This window comes from Fopius arisanus, unplaced genomic scaffold, assembly GCF_000806365.1.
Source record: "Fopius arisanus strain USDA-PBARC FA_bdor unplaced genomic scaffold, ASM80636v1 scaffold00018, whole genome shotgun sequence".
Lineage (NCBI taxonomy): Eukaryota > Metazoa > Arthropoda > Insecta > Hymenoptera > Braconidae > Fopius > Fopius arisanus.
Genome location: NW_011887757.1, coordinates 824,932 through 846,341, shown reverse-complemented (window position 1 = coordinate 846,341; position 21,410 = coordinate 824,932). Strand labels below are relative to the sequence as shown.

The window sequence follows — 21,410 nt, the reverse complement described above, 5'->3', positions numbered from 1 at the left end:
AGATACATTGAATTATGTTCTGTTTTCTAATCCCGTCAGCTCGAGTGCCGGTTCGTTTGCGACAACTGCTGCATCACCTGTAAGTCGCTGTTATTTTTTAATAAAAAATAAGAGGAATCAATTTATTTATTGTTATTGCCTGATTTTTGGAGACTGGGTAATGCTTCTATAGTTTATTCTATTTCTGAATTTCTGATTAAAATTGTTTTTTTTTTGACATTTGTTAATTACATGAGGAATGAATATCCATTAATTTTTTACGTTATCAATTATTTAGGCCTCAAGCCCCGTGTTGAGTACAAACTGGTTCCACCTGAGCCTTTGTGGAAATCGGCAGTAGCCTCAGGGCCCTCAGGGCCTTATTTGAAATTGGCAGAACTCAGTGGAGTCACTGCAGTCATCCTCGGGGCATATGGAGTTCACAGTGCGAATTTTTTTAAATTTTTTCAGTCATCGGGTCCTTATATTCTTGATTAAGAATTATTTATATTTTTTTTTAGGGAAAATATAAGGACGATCAATTGAAGCAAGTGTTTGAGACAGCGAATAGATATCATTTTTATCATTCCCTGGCTATGGTGGGCTGGTTACGTGCAGGGCACCAATTTTGGTCAGTATTAAGGCACATGATTCCATGAAAAAATTATTATTTATCTTTATATTGAATAAAAATATCTCTTCCAGACTGCTGCCCTGTGGATGTCAGAATCTCTGATGTTCTTTCTCTGGTTTTCCCCAAACGATTATTGTACAGTTAATCTTAGTGAAATCTAGGGGGTTTCTTTGATCGAATAGATTTCACAATTCTCCTCACGACTTCATCCATTGAATGCGTCGCCGTAATTTTTCACCTCAAATCAATAAAGTCAACAGAAAAAGAAACAAGAACTGATTCCTCTGCCATTGAATTAATTTCCTGCTCAATGATAAGTTCAGATATACCTACACACTTTAAACTATCAGTATCAACTAAATAAAAATATTATTTTGTAACTACTAGGTCAAATTCCAATTATCTATGATAATAAATCAACATCAATTCACCTGAACCCAAAATTTGAAAATTTCGTTAAAAAATATCGAAAGTCGAAATGAAAATATCGATACTGCAACATATCGATATCATAAATATGTGTAGAGCATCTCCAACATAACCCTGTAATCATATGTACAGTCTCACTCAATATGAGAATTTATTTAATAATATAATATAATAAACAAATTGTGGATTAATGAATGTTTATAACGTGTTTATTGTAGATTGATAGTCGAGTGATTGTTTGAAGAATAAATTGAATTGATTTTGGGCTAGATAAAGACTTTCGGAGGAACAACGTATCAGTGGATTAACCTCACATCCCCTTGGGGTTATGTTTGGAAATACTAAAAGGTTTTACTAATTTTATAAATTCACATTTCTTGATTAATTGTATATAAATAATCTTTGTGGGTTTAAAATGTCGTACTTGACGAGAAAAGAGATTGATGAAATGAAGCCGGAAATTGAAAAGGCTGTGTATAAATTTCTGGGATTTGCTGAGCCTGCGATTGTTACAACTGCTGTCAATTGCATTGTTTCTGGATATGACAAGCGTAAAACTGCAGGTAAAATAATAAATCTCACTCTTAACTCTGTTAATTAAACACCACATAATTTTCCCTATTCATTTAATTTGATATTCTCGTGCATTCCTTTGACCGAAAAAAATAACTAATTCTCAATCTGAATCAGCATTTGCCAATTAAATAAATTACGTCGAATTTAATTATAAATATATATGTATTTATATAGAATAATATAATGAGACTCCATTCGTATGAGATATCGAAATTAATTAGTAATTATTAATTGAGTGATGATTTTGATTTATAGATAAATTGTCGGCGTTGCTGGAGGACAAAAAAGCGATGAAACTCACGGACAAAGTGTTCACGATGTACGAAGATGTGAAGGCATTACAAAAGAGTAAAAAACGAGCTCATGCGGAGGACAAGGAGAAAGATAAAGACGCGAAGAAATCGAAAATGGCAGATGAACCTGAGAATGGAAATGCAGGGAACACTCTCTCCCCAGACAAGGTATCATACCTGGAATTTCAATTGTATAATTTTGCGATTCATTAACACAATTACCCGCGTGTACCAAAAAATTGTGTACTTTTAATTTTCAGATAAAACAAATGATGCTGAACGCGCAACGAGAGATTGAAGAACGAAAGCGTGCCCTGCGCTCCATAAAAGAAGACGACATGTCTCCAATTCACTCCCAATTAAAACCGCGTGAATCCCTGCCCCTGGCAAGTTCAATGTACAGCCAGGGATTGCTCAGCAAAACGGACTCCGACAAGGCGAGAAAACTGGCAGCCCTGCAGGCACAAATAAAGAATAAACTTAATTCAGGTCTTCTGAACAACGTGAGTGTCCCTGACAAGCCAACACCCCTGATCCTAGATGAATCAGGACGAACAGTGGACATCACTGGAAAAGAGGTCCAGCTGACGCAGGTTGTGCCCACCCTGAAGGCTAACATTCGAGCCAAGAAGAGAGAGGAGTTCAGGGCTCAGCTGCAGGAGTCAAAGGGCCCGGAGGAGATTCAGGACACTCACTTCTTCGATACGAGAATTGGTGTAAAAGCTGCGAGTCGCAGCAAGAGAGCTCTGAAATTTCACGAGCCAGGAAAATTCCAGCAGATTGCTGAAAGAATTCGAATGAAAGCACAACTGGAGAAATTGCAGAATGAGATAAGTCAGATAGCGAGAAAAACAGGGATAAGTTCAGCGACAAAATTAGCCCTGATAGCACCAAAAACGGAAGCCCTCAATGAGGACGTGCCAAATGTCGAGTGGTGGGATTCTGTGATACTCATTAATGGTTATCCGAGCAGTGACGAGTCTGTTCAGATTAAAACAGCAACGATAACGAATCTCGTTGAGCATCCAACCCAGATGAGACCACCGACAGATCCTTTGAAGCCAGCTTATATGCCTGTTTTTCTCACGAAGAAGGAAAGGAAGAAGCTCAGGAGACAGAATCGCAGGGAGGCTTGGAAGGAAGAGCAGGAAAAAATTCGATTGGGCCTTGAGCCACCACCTGAACCCAAATTGAGAATATCCAATTTGATGAGAGTACTGGGTAATGAGGCTGTGCAGGATCCAACCAAGATTGAGGCTCATGTACGACAGCAGATGGCCAAGAGGCTTAAGGCTCATGAGGATGCCAATGCTGCTAGGAGACTCACTGCTGATCAGAGGAGGGAAAAGAAGGCCAGGAAACTCAAGGAGGACACGTCTCTCGGGGTTCATGTCGCTGTTTACAGGTTAATTCTATTTTTTTTAATCGTTTCATCAGTATCATTGATCAATTGCTAATTAATTATTAATTAGAATTACGAGAGACCTGTATATAGAGGATGAAAGTCATTTCTCGTGTAGAATCATTTTTAATCCCTCAAATAATTATAAAAATGACGGTTGACGTGGTGGAACACCTGGATGAAAACCTGGCGCATCTAATTGAAGTTTAATTTAATTACAGAATACGAGATTTACTGAACAACGCATCGAAGAAATACAAAGTGGAGACAAACGCCAAACAGCTCTACCTCACTGGTTGTGTGATGCTATTTCGTGATTGCAACGTTGTGGTCGTCGAAGGTGGTGCAAAGCAATTGATGAAGTACCACAGGTTGATGAGCACGCGGATAAAATGGGAGGAGGACATTGTCAAGGACAATGATGGTAATGACGTTCCTAATAAGTGCGTCCTAGTGTGGCGTGGCACCAGTAAACAGCGACACTTCGGTGATATCAAGTTCAAAGTATGTCCAATTGAGAAAATGGCTCGGGAACACTTTAAGAAACATCAGGTCGAGCATTACTGGGATCTCGCGTACAGCGGAGCTGTTCTCGATGTCACTGATGATGTCAGTACATGAGGACTTGTGTGAATATAATTATAAATGTACTGGGTAGAAATTTAATTGATAATAAAAAATAGTAATTTTTTCCATTGAAACTTTTTCACATTTTTATTTATTTTTTATATTATTATTATTATTATTATTATTATTATTATTATTGCTTTTTAAATTTGGTCTTAAAAACAAAATACTTAAATGATTTAAATACTAGAATAAATTGCCGAAAATACAGAAAAATTATTTAAGGAACCCATGATTTTTTGTTGGATTTATCAGCCGTTAAATTCTTTCAACAATTTTCATGATTTTTGTGTGAATTAGTACTGTGGTTAACAGCAATAAACTAATTTTATTGCTAAATAATCTCGAGTCTTTGGAGGAGTGGAAATTATTCTGAAGTACTCATTAGAATGAAATAAAAGTTTATTGACGGTTAAGATAAATGATTAGTCTGAGTTTTTTAACACTAATGAAAAGAATCATAACGGAAACCAAATATTTATGCTAATGTGAAAGCAAAGGAAGAAGATCGTTACTTTTACGCGCCACTCCTTACGCCTTCATTCACTTGGGATAATGTGTTGGTTCTTCTTTTTGCATAATCTCTTGGGTAAGTGGCCACACAGCCATAACGTTATGCTAATTGACTGTACATTTGGACAACAGTAACGATATGTTCGCAAAATCGAGAATAGAAAAGAGGAGAGAAGAACGGTAAAGAGATGATCCAGTGAAAATTGTTTAAATAATACTAGGGGAGAGTGGGACAACAGGTCTTCAATCGTCGATAGCTTGAGATCGGTGGAGTGGAATTAAACGATTTTTTTTTCATTTTGAAGATCTGCTTTTGAAGTTTAAAATGAGATAATTATTATTCGATTTCACTCTGCGGTTTGCGAGTTATTGGCTAGTGAAGACGTTCCATTCTGTCACTCTCTCTTGAGTACTTGGGTTTTCACGTTGCGATTGAAAAAATGCGAATAGTTTTCACTTCTAAAAAGTGTTTTCTCCATTTTTGGAGTCAAAATTTTCCTGAAAAAAAGTGGGAAGAATTGTTTTTAAAAGTTAGACCAATGAGGCAGAGTTTTTTTATTTATTTGGTACTTTAGAGACTGATGTATTCACATGTGCATTGTTGATTCATCACGTGAGTGAATGACTGGAAAAAGGCGCAAGCCAAAGTACTGGAATGACATTTGGTCTTTGAGTCGTGGGTGGCAAGGCCACGTGTCCTACCTTCTGAACCGCAGATTCTCGATCCAATGCTAAAGACTTTTTATTCCTGTTTCACATTACCATTATCATCCCGGAGTACCATAAGCCTGCAAAATATTTAAACAAGTGTACAATTCAATCAATCTTCATTCAATAATTATAAATTGAAGAAACAACGCATTTTTTGAAAGACCTGTTTACCGAGGTACTCTGATAATTGAAGAAAAAGGTGTAAGAATAGGATTGAAAAAACAGTAACACACAATTTAATGAAAATCTCGTTGATGCACTTTATTCGGCTCCCACCGTCTAATTGTGAACCTGTCCAATATATAAAAGTCTGGTTTTAACTGAATGAATTGTTTATTAAATTGTTGAATAACTAATAACAATATAATTATTGAGTAACTCTCAAATTGAACAGGAATTAACGCAAAAAAACGTTTTTACTTCTTGAGAACTCAATCGCAACTCCTAATCTATCGGAGATTTTCTCGGTCAAGTGTCCCCAAATCCGAATGACCCCGAGGTCACCCGAACCTTGTCGATTACCTGTCCATATCGAGTCTAATCAAATTCTCATTTTAAACAAACATTTTATTTAAAAAAAAATTGAGAGCTACAAAAAAGCGACTAGTAAAAAAAAAATTTTTTAATATAAAAGAAATAAAAGAAAAAAATAATTAAATAATAATAATAATAATAATGCAATAATAATCATTGAATAATTATTAATTTGTTATTCTTATTCATATCCTTATTCTTCTTCTTATTATTATTATCATTATATAATAATATTACGTATATTAATATATAATATATATATTAGATATGTTATTATATAATAATAATTATTATAAAATGCAATTGACAATAGAATTGAACTCATATCTCAAAATGTTCTCCAGGTGTGCTAGATCGTGATTTACATTTCACCCCTTGCCATTCGCGCTCGTTCCCATTATTTAAAATTTTTAATTGTTGAAAAAAAATGGAGTCATGTGACGATTGACATCTTAAGATAAAGATCCGAAGCCCCACTCTCCATTTGAATTCAGGAGCTCGTGTACTTTCGTTCCAGGCAGAGGCTGATTCTACCTTCAGAAGTCAACCAGTCGCACGTTCTACCAGAACCGATGTGCACCAAACAATTCTGCACTTTCAACATTATTATTTATTTCTATTGAATCTCCAGTGAAGTGTCAACCATTTCACCTATTCTAATTGAATGAAAATTAACTCATTACTTGTGGCTTGACATTTCAAAATGTTTATTTACATCCGATGGTGAGTAAATATTTATTTTAGATCGAGCTGTCGTTGAATTTTATTAATCATTAACTTTTTCATTATCTTTATTGATTTCACCTAGATTAATCACGTGGTGATTATAAATTTGTTGTTAAAAAAATTGTTTCTGCCATCTATATTATATATTAAATATATAAATATATTTTCAATTAATAAATGCATAAAATTCTGGTCAGTCGAATTAAATAAAAATTAATATATTTTACAATTAAAATTGAATGAAATTTGAGTGTTTTTTTAATACAAACACAAAAAACCGTTTGTTAATAATTTATTTATTATTACCATTATTATTTGGTATTTTTAATTTATTTTTTCTGGAAGTAAATCAATTCTCTTTAAACTCGAAAATTTTGAATTTCGATACTGATTTATTTATTAATATATTTTATCGGCTGATTTATTTTTTAAGGAACAATTCCTTTTTTCTTCGCGAAACCGATGGGTTTTTTTCTCAATCGAAAAAGTCGGAATATTTGAGGTCTTGGGATGGGGATCCTCATCTTTCATTCAGAGAATCAGATAAGAGAAGGGATTTGAGTGCTTGCACATAAAATCGATCTGAGAATAGATCGAATAAAAATCGGATCGCTCATCCGATCGCACGGATGCACGTTAACTTGATCAATTACCTTTGAACTCCAATGAAAATTACGTAAGATGAATCACGGGGAACCAGGAAGAATCGTAAATGTCAGGCTTGTTTTATAGAGTGCTTAATTCAATAGAATGATAAAAATGGCGATCAATGGAAATTAGAGGAATCGATGATCGGATAATTTCATTGTTCCACCGAAGATCACCGATCGAATCAACAATTTAGTGATTACATGCATTTATTTAACGATTAAAAATCACGAAAAGGGTATCAATTTCAATTATCAAATTTAAACAAAGTAATCATTATTAATAATTAGATTTTTAACTTAGGAGATTGATCGTGAAAATGTTATAAAAGACGAGAAATATTTTACTTGAATATTATAAACCAGAAAATAAACATTCATTAAACGTAAACCAGAAATCAAGAATGATATGGAATAAATAAATATTGAATAATAGAGTGTAGTGAAAATAAAGGTGAATGGTTCGATAAATAAATAAATAATTATAACTGTTTAAATTTGTTTGTGATGAAATCTCGGAGGATTAGAAGAGAATTGAAATTTCGAAAGGAAAATAATTCTGTTCTTCATATTGAAACCAAAAATTCATCCACCGCAATAAAAATGAACTGAGATATTTCGCGCCATATCGAGAGATCATAATTACTCCCCAAAAGGGAAAACGACGAGAGACGTTGATAATCGTTTATCATTCCACGTTTGCAGTCCTGAAATTCAGAAATCAAAGTAATGGAGGGATGTAGGTCACGGTAAAAGAGTTCTTCTCAGTAGAATATCCTAAAGATAACTCGATGGTGACTCGATAGCAATTCGATTAATCGAATCGTTTATTCGGTCGATGGCGACTCGATGATTGGTTGAACGAAATAACTCATCGATCGATGATCAGTCAATACTTGACCGAGTAAACAACTACATCGTTGAATCGAGTGATCTATCCACTCGATGGTGATTCGATAACAACTTGATCTATTGATCGACTTATTCATTCGATAAATGGGGACTCGATTGTTGGTCGATCCGTGGTCGATCCGTGGTCGATCGGTGGTCGATCCCTGGTCCAGGGTCTGTGAACGGAGGATCGATGATTGGTCAAACGAAATAACTCATCGACCGATGATCAATCAATACTCCAAAATGAACCAAATGAACAACTCAATCCCTCAATGGAGCGATCCATCAGGATAATGATGCCCCTCTATTTTCAGTATTCCTCACATTTTTCTCCTGATGGGACTGTGCGAATCGGTATTCCTACCACCGCGAATGCTCCAAGACCTGTGGAGACGAGCAAACGAGACAATGGATAAATACGATAGAACAGAGTCCGCAATTTCGATGTCGAGTACAAAGTTGAGGCACGGCTCACCTTCATGGTACCTCGGGGCATCACACGAGATGACAGAGGCAGCACATAATTTATCCAGACAAGCACTCAGAAGCGAGACAATGGCAATTATGCTAGTTGAAGCACTGGACATGTCCCCGAGGGATGCTGTATCACTGCTACCAGCCATGTCCTTGACCCCAGACCTATGCCATCACACGGGGAATGTCTTCACCAGAACTGCCAGTCAATGCAAAAAATTTAATCCCAAATACAGAACGCACACTGGTACATGCAATAATCCATCGCATCCGAATTGGGGAGCAGCTCTAGAGGCTTACAGTCGAATTCTTCCACCAGAGTATCAAGACGGGGTTTCCTTACCCAAAACTAGCTTTCCGAGTGCTCGTCAGGTCTCCATGAGTGTTCACTCAGGTGGTCATGACTCCAGGCATCCCTTCCTCATGGCTATGACTGCACTTTTTGGACAATTCGTCGCTCATGATCTTGCTCATACCCCCAAGATACAGTTCAGCAATGGCGAGAGACTCAAGTGCTGCGATGTCGACTTTGATTATTTCCATCCCGAGTGCTTTCCCATCAGGGCTGATAGTCCTCTTGGATGCATGGAGTACTCCAGGTCTGCGATACATCCTGGAAATAATCAGGTAGAAATTTATCTTATGTATCTAATTATTTCATATCTTCCAATTTATTGTGACAAGTATCTCAACTTTATTTTTTGTATTTTGATGTTTTGATGTTCATGTGGTCATTCGTCTTGCATTTTTTATTCAGGGCTGTAAGCTGGGCCCCAGACAGCAGATGAATCAAGCCACTTCCTATCTGGATTTATCTCCAATCTATGGGAGCTCTGAGGAAACTTCTCGCAGTCTTCGCTCAGGCAAGACTGGTTTGCTGAAGACTCAGCGAAAAAATCTGCCGATGCCATCGGCCAACTCTAAAGACTGCAGGACTCGTGATAAAGCTCTGCCTTGCTTCTCCAGTGGTGATTATCGGATCAATGAGCATCCGGGAATAGCTATGATGCATGTATTATTCCTGAGGGAGCACAACAGAATTGCTGGACAATTAGCTGAGCTCAATCCACTCTGGGATGATGAGAGACTTTATCAAGAGGCCCGAAGAATCGTTATCGCGGAGATGCAGCACATCACCTACGGGGAATTTCTGCCAGCTGTTCTTGGCGAGAACAATCTCCAGAGGTAGCCAGCAAATCATCCATCAATAGTTCAAGGATATCCCTGTGATTTTTATGATATTGTCCCGATAATATTCCTGAAATGATTCACCTAGACTCGGAATTATTAGAAGCAGCAAAAAACATTCGGGATATTAATCCTTTTTTATTATTTATGGATTTAATTATTCATGAACATTTGACGATTCATTATTTATTGTCTTTGAAAATGAGTTTTTCGTGGTTTTATTAATTGATTGATTGATTCTTCTATTTTTTAGGGGTTTTCAAGTCAAAATGAAAAATTGAATTGTTCTATTTCTAATATTAAATTGTTAATCATTATTAATGAACATATGTTTAAGCCGAAGAGAAAAAAAACAGTTCGTTTATTATTAACGGAAAAATCTGGTTTTAGTAAATTCTACTGAATTTTTCAGTCGATGTACTTTGAAGAATGAAAATACGATTGTAATTTGCAGATTCAATTTACGACCAATGAAATTGGGTTTCTTCACGAAATACGATTCGAGATTGGATGGAACAGTCAGCAATGCCGCAGCGTCTGCTGGATTATTTTTCATAGCAGCTCTCACCCCGAAAACTCTAGATCTCGTTGACTCGAGTACATCAGAAAAATCCGGAGAGAGATCATTATATTCGGCGTTTTACGCACCTCAGGAGCTGTACGAGGCCGGGGCCATCGATCGCCTCATCGCTGGAGCCACCGGTACGTCCCATTTCTTTGGGCATTGCGCAATTGCTTGAATGGGCCAGTGTCTTTGATAAACAGCCGGGAATATTCAACGCAACTCACACCCAATTGTCTGGAGATTCAAAAGATTGATTTTCGTGTTGTGAATGATGAATGAAACGACTTGTCTCTGACGCAATGGAACGGCTTTCAGGGTTTCTCCTCGATTAAACAATAATACCTCTTGCTCCATGATGCTATCTGTTTAATTGATATTTTGTTGATATAAATTCGCATTATTCACTTTCTTTGTCAAGACAAAATCCAAATTAATGGGTTATTTAACTCCTTACAATATAGATTTAATCGTTTCGCTAAAAAAGAATACGAAGACTAACTTTGGGCTTGTGAGTCTTCATTTAATTGTTTCATTGAAGCACATGAATTTTTTCACCCGAGATTTCACATTTTTTTTAGTCACCTCAACCAATTTTTTCCTCGGAAACCTTGGGATCTTTCGGATAATCATCGTGTGTATGTGTATGTGACCAAAACCTTCGATTGTTGGTTCAATATTGCCACAAGGTTGTTGCAAGGTTGCTGCAATGTTGGCCCAATGTTGCCCCAAGGTTGGCTCAACGTTGAATATCGGGCCATTCGATTCCCAAATAAATACCTCAAATAATATTCATTTGAATATTCCAAAAACAAAATAATTCCACTAAATAAAAAATAAATCTTTCTTTTGAAATCCAAAAATCGTGGAATTGACAATTCTATTGGGAAGCCTTTCAAAAATATATTAGCAAAAAAATCGACATGTTACACTTCTTATTATAAACATTGAACTTAACACTTGAAAACCTATGGTTCTATAAAATTAATGGATTATTTTAATCAGCTGGGCATTCGAGAAAGCCGTACCCCCCAAGTCTCAACGAGATCTTCCTGGAGCGATACTTCCACGATGGAAAAACAAATGATGCCGCCGTGGATTACGTAGCCCAGGTGATCCAAGAAGGCAGAGATCACGGTCTTCCTCCCTACATTCGCTGGAGGGCATTCTGCGATATGCCAGATGTAAAAACCTTCAAAGATCTCAGTGGTACCATGTCGAAGGACACAATCGATAGATTACAACGTGTCTACAGGTAATAATCACCGATACCCGTCATTATCATGACTATCTGATTCGTTCTCTCATTTGTTCTCTCTTATTTGCACCTAGAAATGTCGAGGATATCGACCTTGTGACTGGGGCCCTGTCTGAGGTCGCTGTGGAGGATGCCGTAATGGGGCCGACCTTTTTATGTTTACTGGGACACACATTCAGAAATACTCGCCTAGGTGATTAACTATATTCTCGATAATTAATACTTTTGTGTAATCGATGTTTATGATTCAATAATTGCTGTTTATCCACAGGTGATAGGTATTGGTATGAGAATGACAGGACACCCGGTGCTTTCACCATTAATCAGCTCAATGAAATTCGAAGGAGTACTATGGCGAAAATTCTGTGTGATAATGGAGATCGGCTCAAGAAGGTTCAGCCCAGAGCTTTTCTGCTCAAGGATCCATTTCTGTGAGTCTTAGTTCCCTAATTAACATTTGGAGATGAGAAGTCATCAGGGAAAAGGAAAAACACTTTTCAGGGGATGGACATATTGTTGCCAAAGGTCCTAACATAAGGCCCAAATAGTTGAGTTTAGAATTAGTCTCTCTTGAGTATCCGTAGACCAATGTAACTCTTAGACGTACCAAGTGTTCATTATTTTTTATTTAATCCTAATTTTTAATCCTAGAAATTCAATGTGACAGCGATTTCACCACTGGATAGTACCTTGAATGTTATCATAATACAAAATTACAGAAATTTTCTTGGAAAACTTTCACAATTTAATTTTTCTGCTTGTCGATGCCGCATGAATTCTCCAAAATCATAAATCAGATAAATCGTGTAGTAATAATATTTAGAATAATTGATGTTTAATTTGCTATTATGTAATTTCTGTTTCATTTCGATTCCGTCTTTTTGTTTCGACTCATTCGTTATTCACTCATTTCTTTTATTTTCGTTATTCATTTTGAGACTGAATTTTTAATGGAATTAATTGTTGATGTTTTCTCTCACTCTCATCCGTTTTTTTTATTGTAGGAACGAAATGACCGACTGCACAATGTACCAAAGTGGAGGTATGAACCTGTCCGTGTGGAAAGAATACCGTAATTAGAAGTGAAAAGAGATAATTGTCCTGTAAGCCTGAGAGAAAAAAAAACAGCCGGAAGCATCTAATTCCAGGACTTCTTCTCACATGAAACTGTACATTCTGAGAAAAACTAAAAGTCCCTCCGGAAAATCTTCCGAGGCATTAAAAAAATCGTCAGTTCCGGATTGCCAGCAGAATTTTATGACTTAAATAACAGTCTCTCTTAAACATCCATAATTACTGAATTGCTTAAAAAATTATCGAACTCCATAAATCAATTTTAATTTGGTCATTACAATGACACGTCATATTACAGTTTTGATTTTTCGAGTGTTGAACACATGATTCTATTTCTTCAACTGACGATTATTTAATTCCTCCCAAAATTTATTTAAAAATCCGACTAGTGAGGCAATACGTAGTTATTTAAATCGAAGAATTACTCGAGACGAAAGAAATAATCGAAGACAAAGGGATAATCGTAATTTGTCGAATATGTGTAATTGCAAATTTCTATAGATGAGTGGAGAAAAGGAGAGAATGAACGTCAGAAGGGAATTGACCTTTTGAACCACAGGTTGACTGCGTAACACTCGTTACCATTTGCAAGGAGCTAATAAGTATTGAGAGTCATGTGATGCCAAGAGAAGAGGCACTTCAAGGGGCCACTCCACAGCAATTTATTGTTATGAAACAAACACGTACCGATCGTTAACACAATTGCAACCTCCAATTGGATTAAATCATATTTAATTTTTTATTACGTACACTCCAATGTAATTGAAGATGAGTGCCAGAGCAATTATTGGCTATTCACCTTGAAAAATATTTGTATAATCCCGAGAAATATAGAATCAAACATCAACTGCGTTAATATTATTTGTTATTAACTAAGTGTAATTTTTTTATATTGTCTTTAGGTGAGAGTGGGGTAAAGGAACGGCTTCGGTGTTCAATAACTCGAGAACCGCTGAGTGAAATCGGATGATTTTTATTTTGATTTATAGCTTGAGAAAAGATCTTTAGAATGAAAAAAGAATCGTTGAATTCTAATCGACGAATCACGAGTTATTCACGATTAAAGAAGACGATAATTTTTTGATACTTTTTGAAATTTCAAAGAAAATGCATTTCAACCGCGCAGAAGATTTTAATTTAGTTGACAGATGATGGCCGTTGGTATTACCTCGATTCCTTGACCCCGGATTGATCCTTTAATCTCGAGTGGCGGTTGTGAAGGTGCGGTACAGGACAGAACAGATTTCCCACTCTCATCCTCTCGCCTTGGATCCAACAGTAAAAATAGGATTTGCATTGCGAAAGTAATCCATTAGGTTCTAATCGTCAATGGTGAACTACAGATTTGACATTTGAATAAAAGTTTGAGTTCTGAAATTGCTGAAAGCACGTGTAAAATGCGAGGGGTCATTCATTGTCGAATATCGTGAGACAACGATTCTGGATTTTCCATGATTTCAAAGTGATTTCAAATAATTTCGGGGAATAATTGATCTCAAGTGACTTCAAGGGATTTTAAGAAGTTTTTCTCCAGATCCCATGATTCCAAACGATTTCAATTGATTTCAATTGATTTCAATTGATTTGATTGATTCATGCCTCAGTTTTCCCTCGTCTCTGACTCAATGCAGAATTTTCCCACTTTAAATGATCTCAAGTGATTTCATGTCAAATTATTTGAAACCGATGTAATCCTATGACTCCACAGGTTTCACGTGATATCTGGACTGATTACCGGTGATTTAAATCCGTGGTGACACGGTAATTTTACCAATGAATAACCCCTCGGTAAAATGAGACTAGATCCAGGAGTTCCGGAGCTTCTACGTGGAAATACAGACTGGAAACCTTGATCCGTTGACCTGATTGGGATGAACGTGAATGGCGAGAAAGCAAGCCAAATACGGGTCGAGTGTCTCAAGAACAATAAGTTGACGCCTCCTCCAGGTGTTTTGTTGTTTCACTGATATGAGAGACACCTCAACACCAGGGACGCACTTCTGTCGCTTCATCGCGTGAATATTTCCTCCTTTCGAATTTCATGCGTTGGAATTACCGTGAGATATGGAAATCCCCTTCACTGTTCATTGTGGTGAGTTTAGCATGTCTTAAAACGAGAGGGAGAACTCGATGAATGGAATTGAGAGCGAAAAGGTGTAATTGTAAAATAGTACTTTGACCCACATCACTTGATGTTGTTGTGGTAATATGGAGAGATCATTATGTGTTTTGTTGTAATGAATAGAGATATAATAGATCTCATACTTTTGTTCTATTTTTTTGGGTCGTGATCAATGAGTCTTGAGGAATACCATAATAAAGTTGTTTATCAAAGTACTAATAGGAGTGGAGATTTTCGTTTATCAAAGGGTTAAAGTAATGAATATGTACGTGAGGGCGAAATTGAGAGAATGCAAAGAGAAATTAAATGAATGGAATGGAGAGCGAAAAGGTGTAATTGTAAAATAGTACTTTGACCCACATCACTTGCTGTTGTTGTGGTAATATGGAGAGATCATTACGTGTTGTATTGTATTGAATAGAGATATAATAGATCTCATACTTTTGTTCAATTTTTTTGGGTCGTGATCAACGCGTCTTGAGGAATATGATAACAAAGTTGTTTATCAAAGTACTAATAGGAGTGAAGGTTTTCTTTTTTCCACGGGTTAAAGTACTGAATGTATACTTGAGGGCACAATTCAGAGAGAATACAGAAGAAATGTAGATGAGTGGAATGAAAAGGTGTGAATATTGTAAAAAGAATAATAATATTGAAATAGTACTTTGACCCACATGACCTTAAAGTGCTGAATATATACTTGAGGGCACAATTCAGAGAGAATGCAGAAGAAATGTAAATGAGTGGAATGAAAATGTGTGAATATTATAAAAAGGACAATAATATTGAAATAGTACTTTGACCCACATGACCTTTTCTGTGGGTCAATCAGTCCACGATTTGTTACATTAACATCAACAGTGAATCAATCCAACGACTTCAGTAGATTTTTTTGAATCGTAAATTACTATTGAGTACTATCATGACAAATCCATTTATTAAAGTACTAAAATAAGTTGACCTATGAATTTGCGATAAGTTTAGCAAGGAATAAAAACACTGAAGGGAAATTGAAACATAGAGAGAAACAAAAGGAACTAAATTAGAGAATCAATATATGTAAGAGCAATAGTGATAAAATAGTACTTTGACCCACGAGACTTATTTTTGGTAGTGAAATATACGTACCTGTCAGGGTCATATATTGTTGTTGGCAGTACGATTGAATAAACTCCACAAGTTTCTGATTCCTCTGAATCGTGATCAATTACTCGAAAATAATATCGAAACAAACTCATTTATTAAAGTACTAAAAGGACTTGACTCTTGATTTTTAAAAAGTTTAAAGTAACAAATAGAAATCTCTGAAAAAATTGAAAGAGAATACACATAAATATGAAAGCGTAACAACTAAAAATCACTAGAAATAACTAGATAACAGGAGACTTGTGGGATTCCCTAAACTTATCACTAGTGTTTGAAAACAAAATGGACGGGAGTGTGTGAGTGTAGATTTATCGTTTACGATTGTATTTTTGAGAAAAATGGTAAAAATTATCAACAATAATTTTCATGAATTATTCCATGAAAGAATTGATCTATTTTTATAGCATTTTCATTTTTCAAGAAAAAGGAAAAAAAGTGACTCTTATAATTATAACAAACACGTCTCAATTACGAAGGAGGTTTTCACACAATCACACAAACACACTCACACATACTCACACACATACATCGCAATTACTTGAATCGAGGGAATCGTCCTCATGGCATCCAATCAAAAATTTACGCCCAATTCACCTCAGCAAAATGTTACTCAATGTCATTGATAATTGGTTATGTTTTCTTCTGCCTAGCGTACATCCATTCGGCTTATCGTTTTTTCTCTGGTTTTTCATTAGTTTAGATACAAAACATAAAAATCTTCTCCTCATAGGCGACAAAATGAGTTCTACACAGTACAATTATTGAATTTTCATCTCCACTTCGTTCAAATACACTGACAAATAATTGCCCCTGGAAACTTGATTTCTTGCTTAGTATTTTTTCTTTTTTTTTTTTTTTCATTTTCTTTTAATGCAACACAGGCAGACAAAGGGGCCTAGCGGTCAGATGTTTTCAGATATTTTCAGATATTTTCAGATATTCTCAGATATTTTGAGATAGACGGGCAAGCTACAGACAGACAGTGGACAACATCATCGATACTCGTGGGATCCTTCTGATTATTTCATGATCATATCAACTCTCACGATAAATTCGTGGAACTGAATCCCTCCCATACGCTAAATCCGCACACTCCAAAACATATTCTTTATAAATTCTTACCGAAGAGTTTAATTAATCATTTGATAATATATCTTCAAAAAACCTCATCATCGACATCCGCTTGAACACTTAGAGGAGGTGCCAGACTTGTTAAAATTGTTTTTCAATATTATTTTTTTTAGTATTTTTCACATTTTTTCTAAATCCATTCTTTCCGCTAAGGGTTATTATACAAAATAATTAGAAAAATGTACAAAAATTCATAAAAATAGTAATAGTTACATAGTACAAATTACTTTTACGTAATTATAATAGTGATTGAAAAAACGAGCACGAAAGTACAACCCTACTATGATTTTTTTTTTGTTTATTTATTTCGTGTATTTTATTTAAATATAACGAGACGTATTGAGTTGATCTCGCACCGGCGCATTTTATCGACAAAAATTAGCAAGTTACCACGCGGCATCAATTTCTCCGTTGTTACGTGCCATCGATCTATTACTTAAACTCAATCACCGTGATCGATTAATCATTAAAGTTCATTCACCTACATGTTACATCGCGCTGCGTCGCGATAACTCTCGATCAATCACGATAACTCATGATAACTCGCGATAAATCACGATCAATTGCGATAAATCATGATCAATAATGATAACTCGCGATAACTCACTATCAATCGCGATAACTCATGATCAATAGTGATAACTCGGGATAACTCATAATCAATCGAGACAACTCATAATCAATCGCGATAACTCATGATCAATAGTGATAACTCGCGATAACTCGTAATCAATCGTCATTACTCGCGATAACTCATAATCAATAGTGATAATTCGCGATAACTCGTAATCAATCTCCATGACTCGTGATAACTCATGATCAATAGCGATAACTCGTGATAACCCATGGTCAATAGCGATATCTATGGATCAATGATGATAACTCGCGATCAATGACGATAACTCGCGATCAATTGAGATCAATCGTGATAACTCGCGATAAATTTGGATCAATCGTGATCAATTGAGATCGATCGTGATAACTCGTGATCAATTTTGATCAATCGCGATCAATTGAGTTAAATCGTGATAAATCGTGTTATGTGCAGATGTTTATTATCATCTGAATGAGGAATTGACCGTATTCCCGTGTTCATTTACCAATCTAACATCTGGTTGTTTTTCAACCCGGATAATGGGTGATTTCACAGCCTGAAATTCGTTCGAAGTACAATAAAACATCCAATGGGGTTTACGGATTGACACTCAATTTGTTTATTTTATTTTTTTTTTTGTAAACGAACACAGAGACTCACGTAGTTAATCATTCCACCGATTACCTCATTCCAGATTAGCCTTAATTTTATTAATGCCACAATACAGCCACCGCACTATTCCAAATCACATCAGCCAATCATTTTATCACGCCAACAGGATCATCGATTTTGATGGTTACGATTCTATCATCCAATCTATTGAACAATCTGTCCGTCCCTCCATACAGGTATTGTTTCAACATGTATAAATAAATTTAATCAAAACACCTAGCGCTTTTTTAAAAAAAAAACTGCATCTGTCAGATTTTTACTGGAATTCTATTGAAATTGCATGGAAAAAAAAATGGATTTACTCGTTGAGCAATTGAGCGCAAACTATTTATTTCTTTGCCATTTTTATTTACCCACGAGTTTAGTTTAGGAGCTTATTTATTATTTTTTATTAACAATTTAATAGAATTTCGTGGCGGTAGCGCTGGGACTTTTATTAAAATTTATTTACGCGTGATGATTGAGAATATGAAATTCTAGCTAATTAAATTGACAGCCTCTAAGTTAAAATTGTAGTTAATTCAATTATTGAAATCTATTTATCATTCGGAATTAATGATAAAAAAAGTGTTCTTTGCCTGTTGATCGTGAAGTATCAGGCGTTTCAACGATGTACGCTAGAACTCGTCGATTATCTCTATATTTTCACTCTAAAGGTACTCATTCGGCCATTCGATCATCAATTACAATCACCATTTATAGATCTATCGATCTCTAGATCACAAATCACTCTCACTCCCACAACCACACGTACCATTCTTATATCATTCGCTAATTTATCCCGATAACAATATTCTGCGACCAAAAAAATAAATTCTATTTATATCATTTTCTCATTGATTAATCTACGATTATCGATTATTTGACTATTGAGTACGACTATTACGAGACCCGGGGGTCTTAGCGAATATTGATTAGGGTGGTGCGGTGGCTCTGTAGGATATATTTATTATTTTTTAATCCCCCTTGAGTTTTTCTTCACAATCGATTGGCGAAAGTCACTGATTTACGAGCAAAATTCATCACTGTCATCACGACTATAACATTGACAAAAAATTGGTTCGTCGTGATTGCTCGCACACCAGTTTCATTCTTTTTTTTTTTATTTATCTTGGTTTTCTTTCTTTTTTTTTTTGATGCAGCGTGACTCGCGTTGGAGCCAATCACAGGTGGACTTGGAAAATACGATCGACGTGTGAATTGTTATTGCGGAAAAAATTGAGAAAGTGCCCATCAATGCCCTGTCACATCGAAAAAATGTATTTCATTGGAAAAATCAAGTGAAGACTCGTTTCAACGGGTGTTGATTATCTGGACATAAAATCCCGAGTCGCAACGATTTATTTTACCTCTTGGTTTCAATCTTCGTACGAAAAGCGAAATCTCATTGCGATTTTCAGTGATAATTATCGTTATCGAGGCTTAGAAAAAGGGTCATAATTCATAGCAATATCATGTACCATGTAATATCATGGTTTTTTTTTCATTTTAATCGTTTTCAATTTTTAGTAAGTGAGAGATCGAAAAAGAAGCAAATTTAATTATCGAAAAACACACTGAACATCTCTCAACTGTATATACGCTTTGTAAGAGAATTCCTAACGCCATTTGTTAGAATTATCGAATATTGAAGTGATGTATGGTGTTTCTTAGAGTTCGGTAGTGAAGTGGCTCCCCTTAACATTTCACTGTCTCTTTAAATCCAATTCATTCTAAAAAAAAAGAGTAGAAATATCTGCCAGATGTCTTAAATAATTTGTTCATTTTATTGCAACAGGATGGAATACGTTGGGAGTGATTTGATGAGGATAAACGGTTTTAATAAATGTTTAAAGATCCGAGGTGGACAGACGTGGGCGCCGCCATCTTGCTGCAATGCCTTTGTCTCTGCGGCGAGAGCTAACGAGCATGGCGGCGGTGCCACCTCGCGTTTTTAAATGACTATTAGAATTATTCATCTTCTTCGAATTAATCTCAGTTCGTGCCATCATGTTCCTATGAAGTGAACAAATGTTTTAAGCCATCTTGCATTTATTCTGGTTGCTATTGGCTTGGAAATTCTTGGAGCTTTACTCGCATTCATTTTTTCTTATGTTCAAGACCACTTAATGATGGATAACGCGCCATCGGCTGAGTGAATTTGAATAATTTTTTATTTGTTATTATGCCTTTTCTTCGCTCTTCAATATAAAAACAGATTTGTAATAATGGAATCGTTGGCTCGGCACGTATTGAAGATTATAAATAATCCACTTCACTACTGAGCGATCTTGTGTACGTGTCAAATACTGGGAGTCCATGGGGTGTCACCGTGTGTTGCGCGTATCTGTCCTTCAATTTTCCTGCTCCATAAATCCACAATGTCCCAAATCCTGATCTTGTTAAAAATTGATATTTGTTTATAAAAAAAAATCGTCGGGTCGTTACAGTATCAATCACTTTTTTATTCAATTCAATTATTTTTGTTACAAAAGAAATTTTGATTTTTCTTGTTCAATTATAACAGATTTAATTCTATAGGTCACGTGCATGTACGCATTAATGCATAACAAGGACGAGGAATTATGTAAAAAATGAGAAAGAGAAATAATAAAAACAGGAGTAATTAGGTATAAAAAAGAAATAAAATACAAACAAACGCTTGACATTCCAGTACACGGGTAATACTGTACGTTCAGCTAGTAATATTACCTAATATATTCACCTAAATCGGTTCAATGCGCCACGCAGTACCGATCAATTATATATATTTATCCCCCGTAGATATTCATATTCAATTAATATTTAATTTACAATTGGTTTGTCATTTTTTTTTGTTAAATTTAAGCCACTGAAAATGGGCCTCTCATAGAAAAAAGCTGACGACATTAAAAAAAGCCGAGAAAATTTTTCACAATTTTTTAAACTTTTTCTTTACAACAAATCAATTTTTTTGTTTATTTTTCATCATTTTTTTTTTGTCTCACATATTAAAAAATTTTCACTACAAACAATTCATTTAAAATTTAATTTATGCACGACCGACAATTCATTCATATTAAATTTGTTTATCAATTTTTTTTTGTTAGTTTCATTTATTTAGAAAAAGGTAAAAAATTTTTCCACCCTTCGTCTATACTCGCTTGTACTTGAATTTTTGCTCTCATACGCGCTCACACTATCATTTTTCATAATAATCGTCTCAACCTCGAGATGATTTATCATCGTATTTTTTTTTCGACTC

At 35.5% G+C, this 21,410-nt stretch overlaps 2 protein-coding genes and 1 long non-coding RNA gene across 5 annotated transcripts; 2 read left to right on the top strand and 1 right to left on the bottom strand.

Moving 5' to 3' along the window:
* Prp3 (pre-mRNA processing factor 3) lies at positions 1 to 3,995 on the top strand. Of its 2 annotated transcripts, XM_011300538.1 has the most exons (8): positions 1 to 79; positions 278 to 424; positions 501 to 610; positions 685 to 1,390; positions 1,480 to 1,605; positions 1,874 to 2,079; positions 2,172 to 3,316; positions 3,535 to 3,995. In XM_011300538.1, exons 5-8 carry the CDS (start codon positions 1,491 to 1,493, stop codon positions 3,932 to 3,934), a joined length of 1,866 nt encoding a protein of 621 aa, XP_011298840.1. In that variant the 5' UTR covers positions 1 to 79; positions 278 to 424; positions 501 to 610; positions 685 to 1,390; positions 1,480 to 1,490; the 3' UTR covers positions 3,935 to 3,995. The 2 variants fall into 2 exon arrangements, with proteins under 2 accessions (XP_011298840.1, XP_011298839.1); XM_011300537.1 differs by having other exon boundaries at positions 685 to 1,605.
* A 182-nt stretch (positions 3,996 to 4,177) lies between these two features.
* LOC105263992 (uncharacterized) lies at positions 4,178 to 5,622 on the bottom strand. Of its 2 annotated transcripts, none has more exons than XR_891951.1 (3): positions 5,328 to 5,622; positions 5,045 to 5,241; positions 4,178 to 4,951 (listed from the first exon to the last, which is right to left on the bottom strand). It is a non-coding gene; the product is annotated as an uncharacterized lncRNA (long non-coding RNA). The 2 variants fall into 2 exon arrangements; XR_891950.1 differs by having other exon boundaries at positions 5,336 to 5,622.
* Positions 5,623 to 6,262: 640 nt separating this feature from the next.
* LOC105263991 (peroxidasin) lies at positions 6,263 to 13,341 on the top strand. The gene is made up of 8 exons (XM_011300535.1): positions 6,263 to 6,421; positions 8,280 to 9,066; positions 9,197 to 9,624; positions 10,082 to 10,329; positions 11,195 to 11,444; positions 11,522 to 11,640; positions 11,719 to 11,878; positions 12,452 to 13,341. Exons 1-8 carry the CDS (start codon positions 6,402 to 6,404, stop codon positions 12,525 to 12,527), a joined length of 2,088 nt encoding a protein of 695 aa, XP_011298837.1. The 5' UTR covers positions 6,263 to 6,401; the 3' UTR covers positions 12,528 to 13,341.
* The last annotated feature ends 8,069 nt before the right edge of the window (positions 13,342 to 21,410 follow it).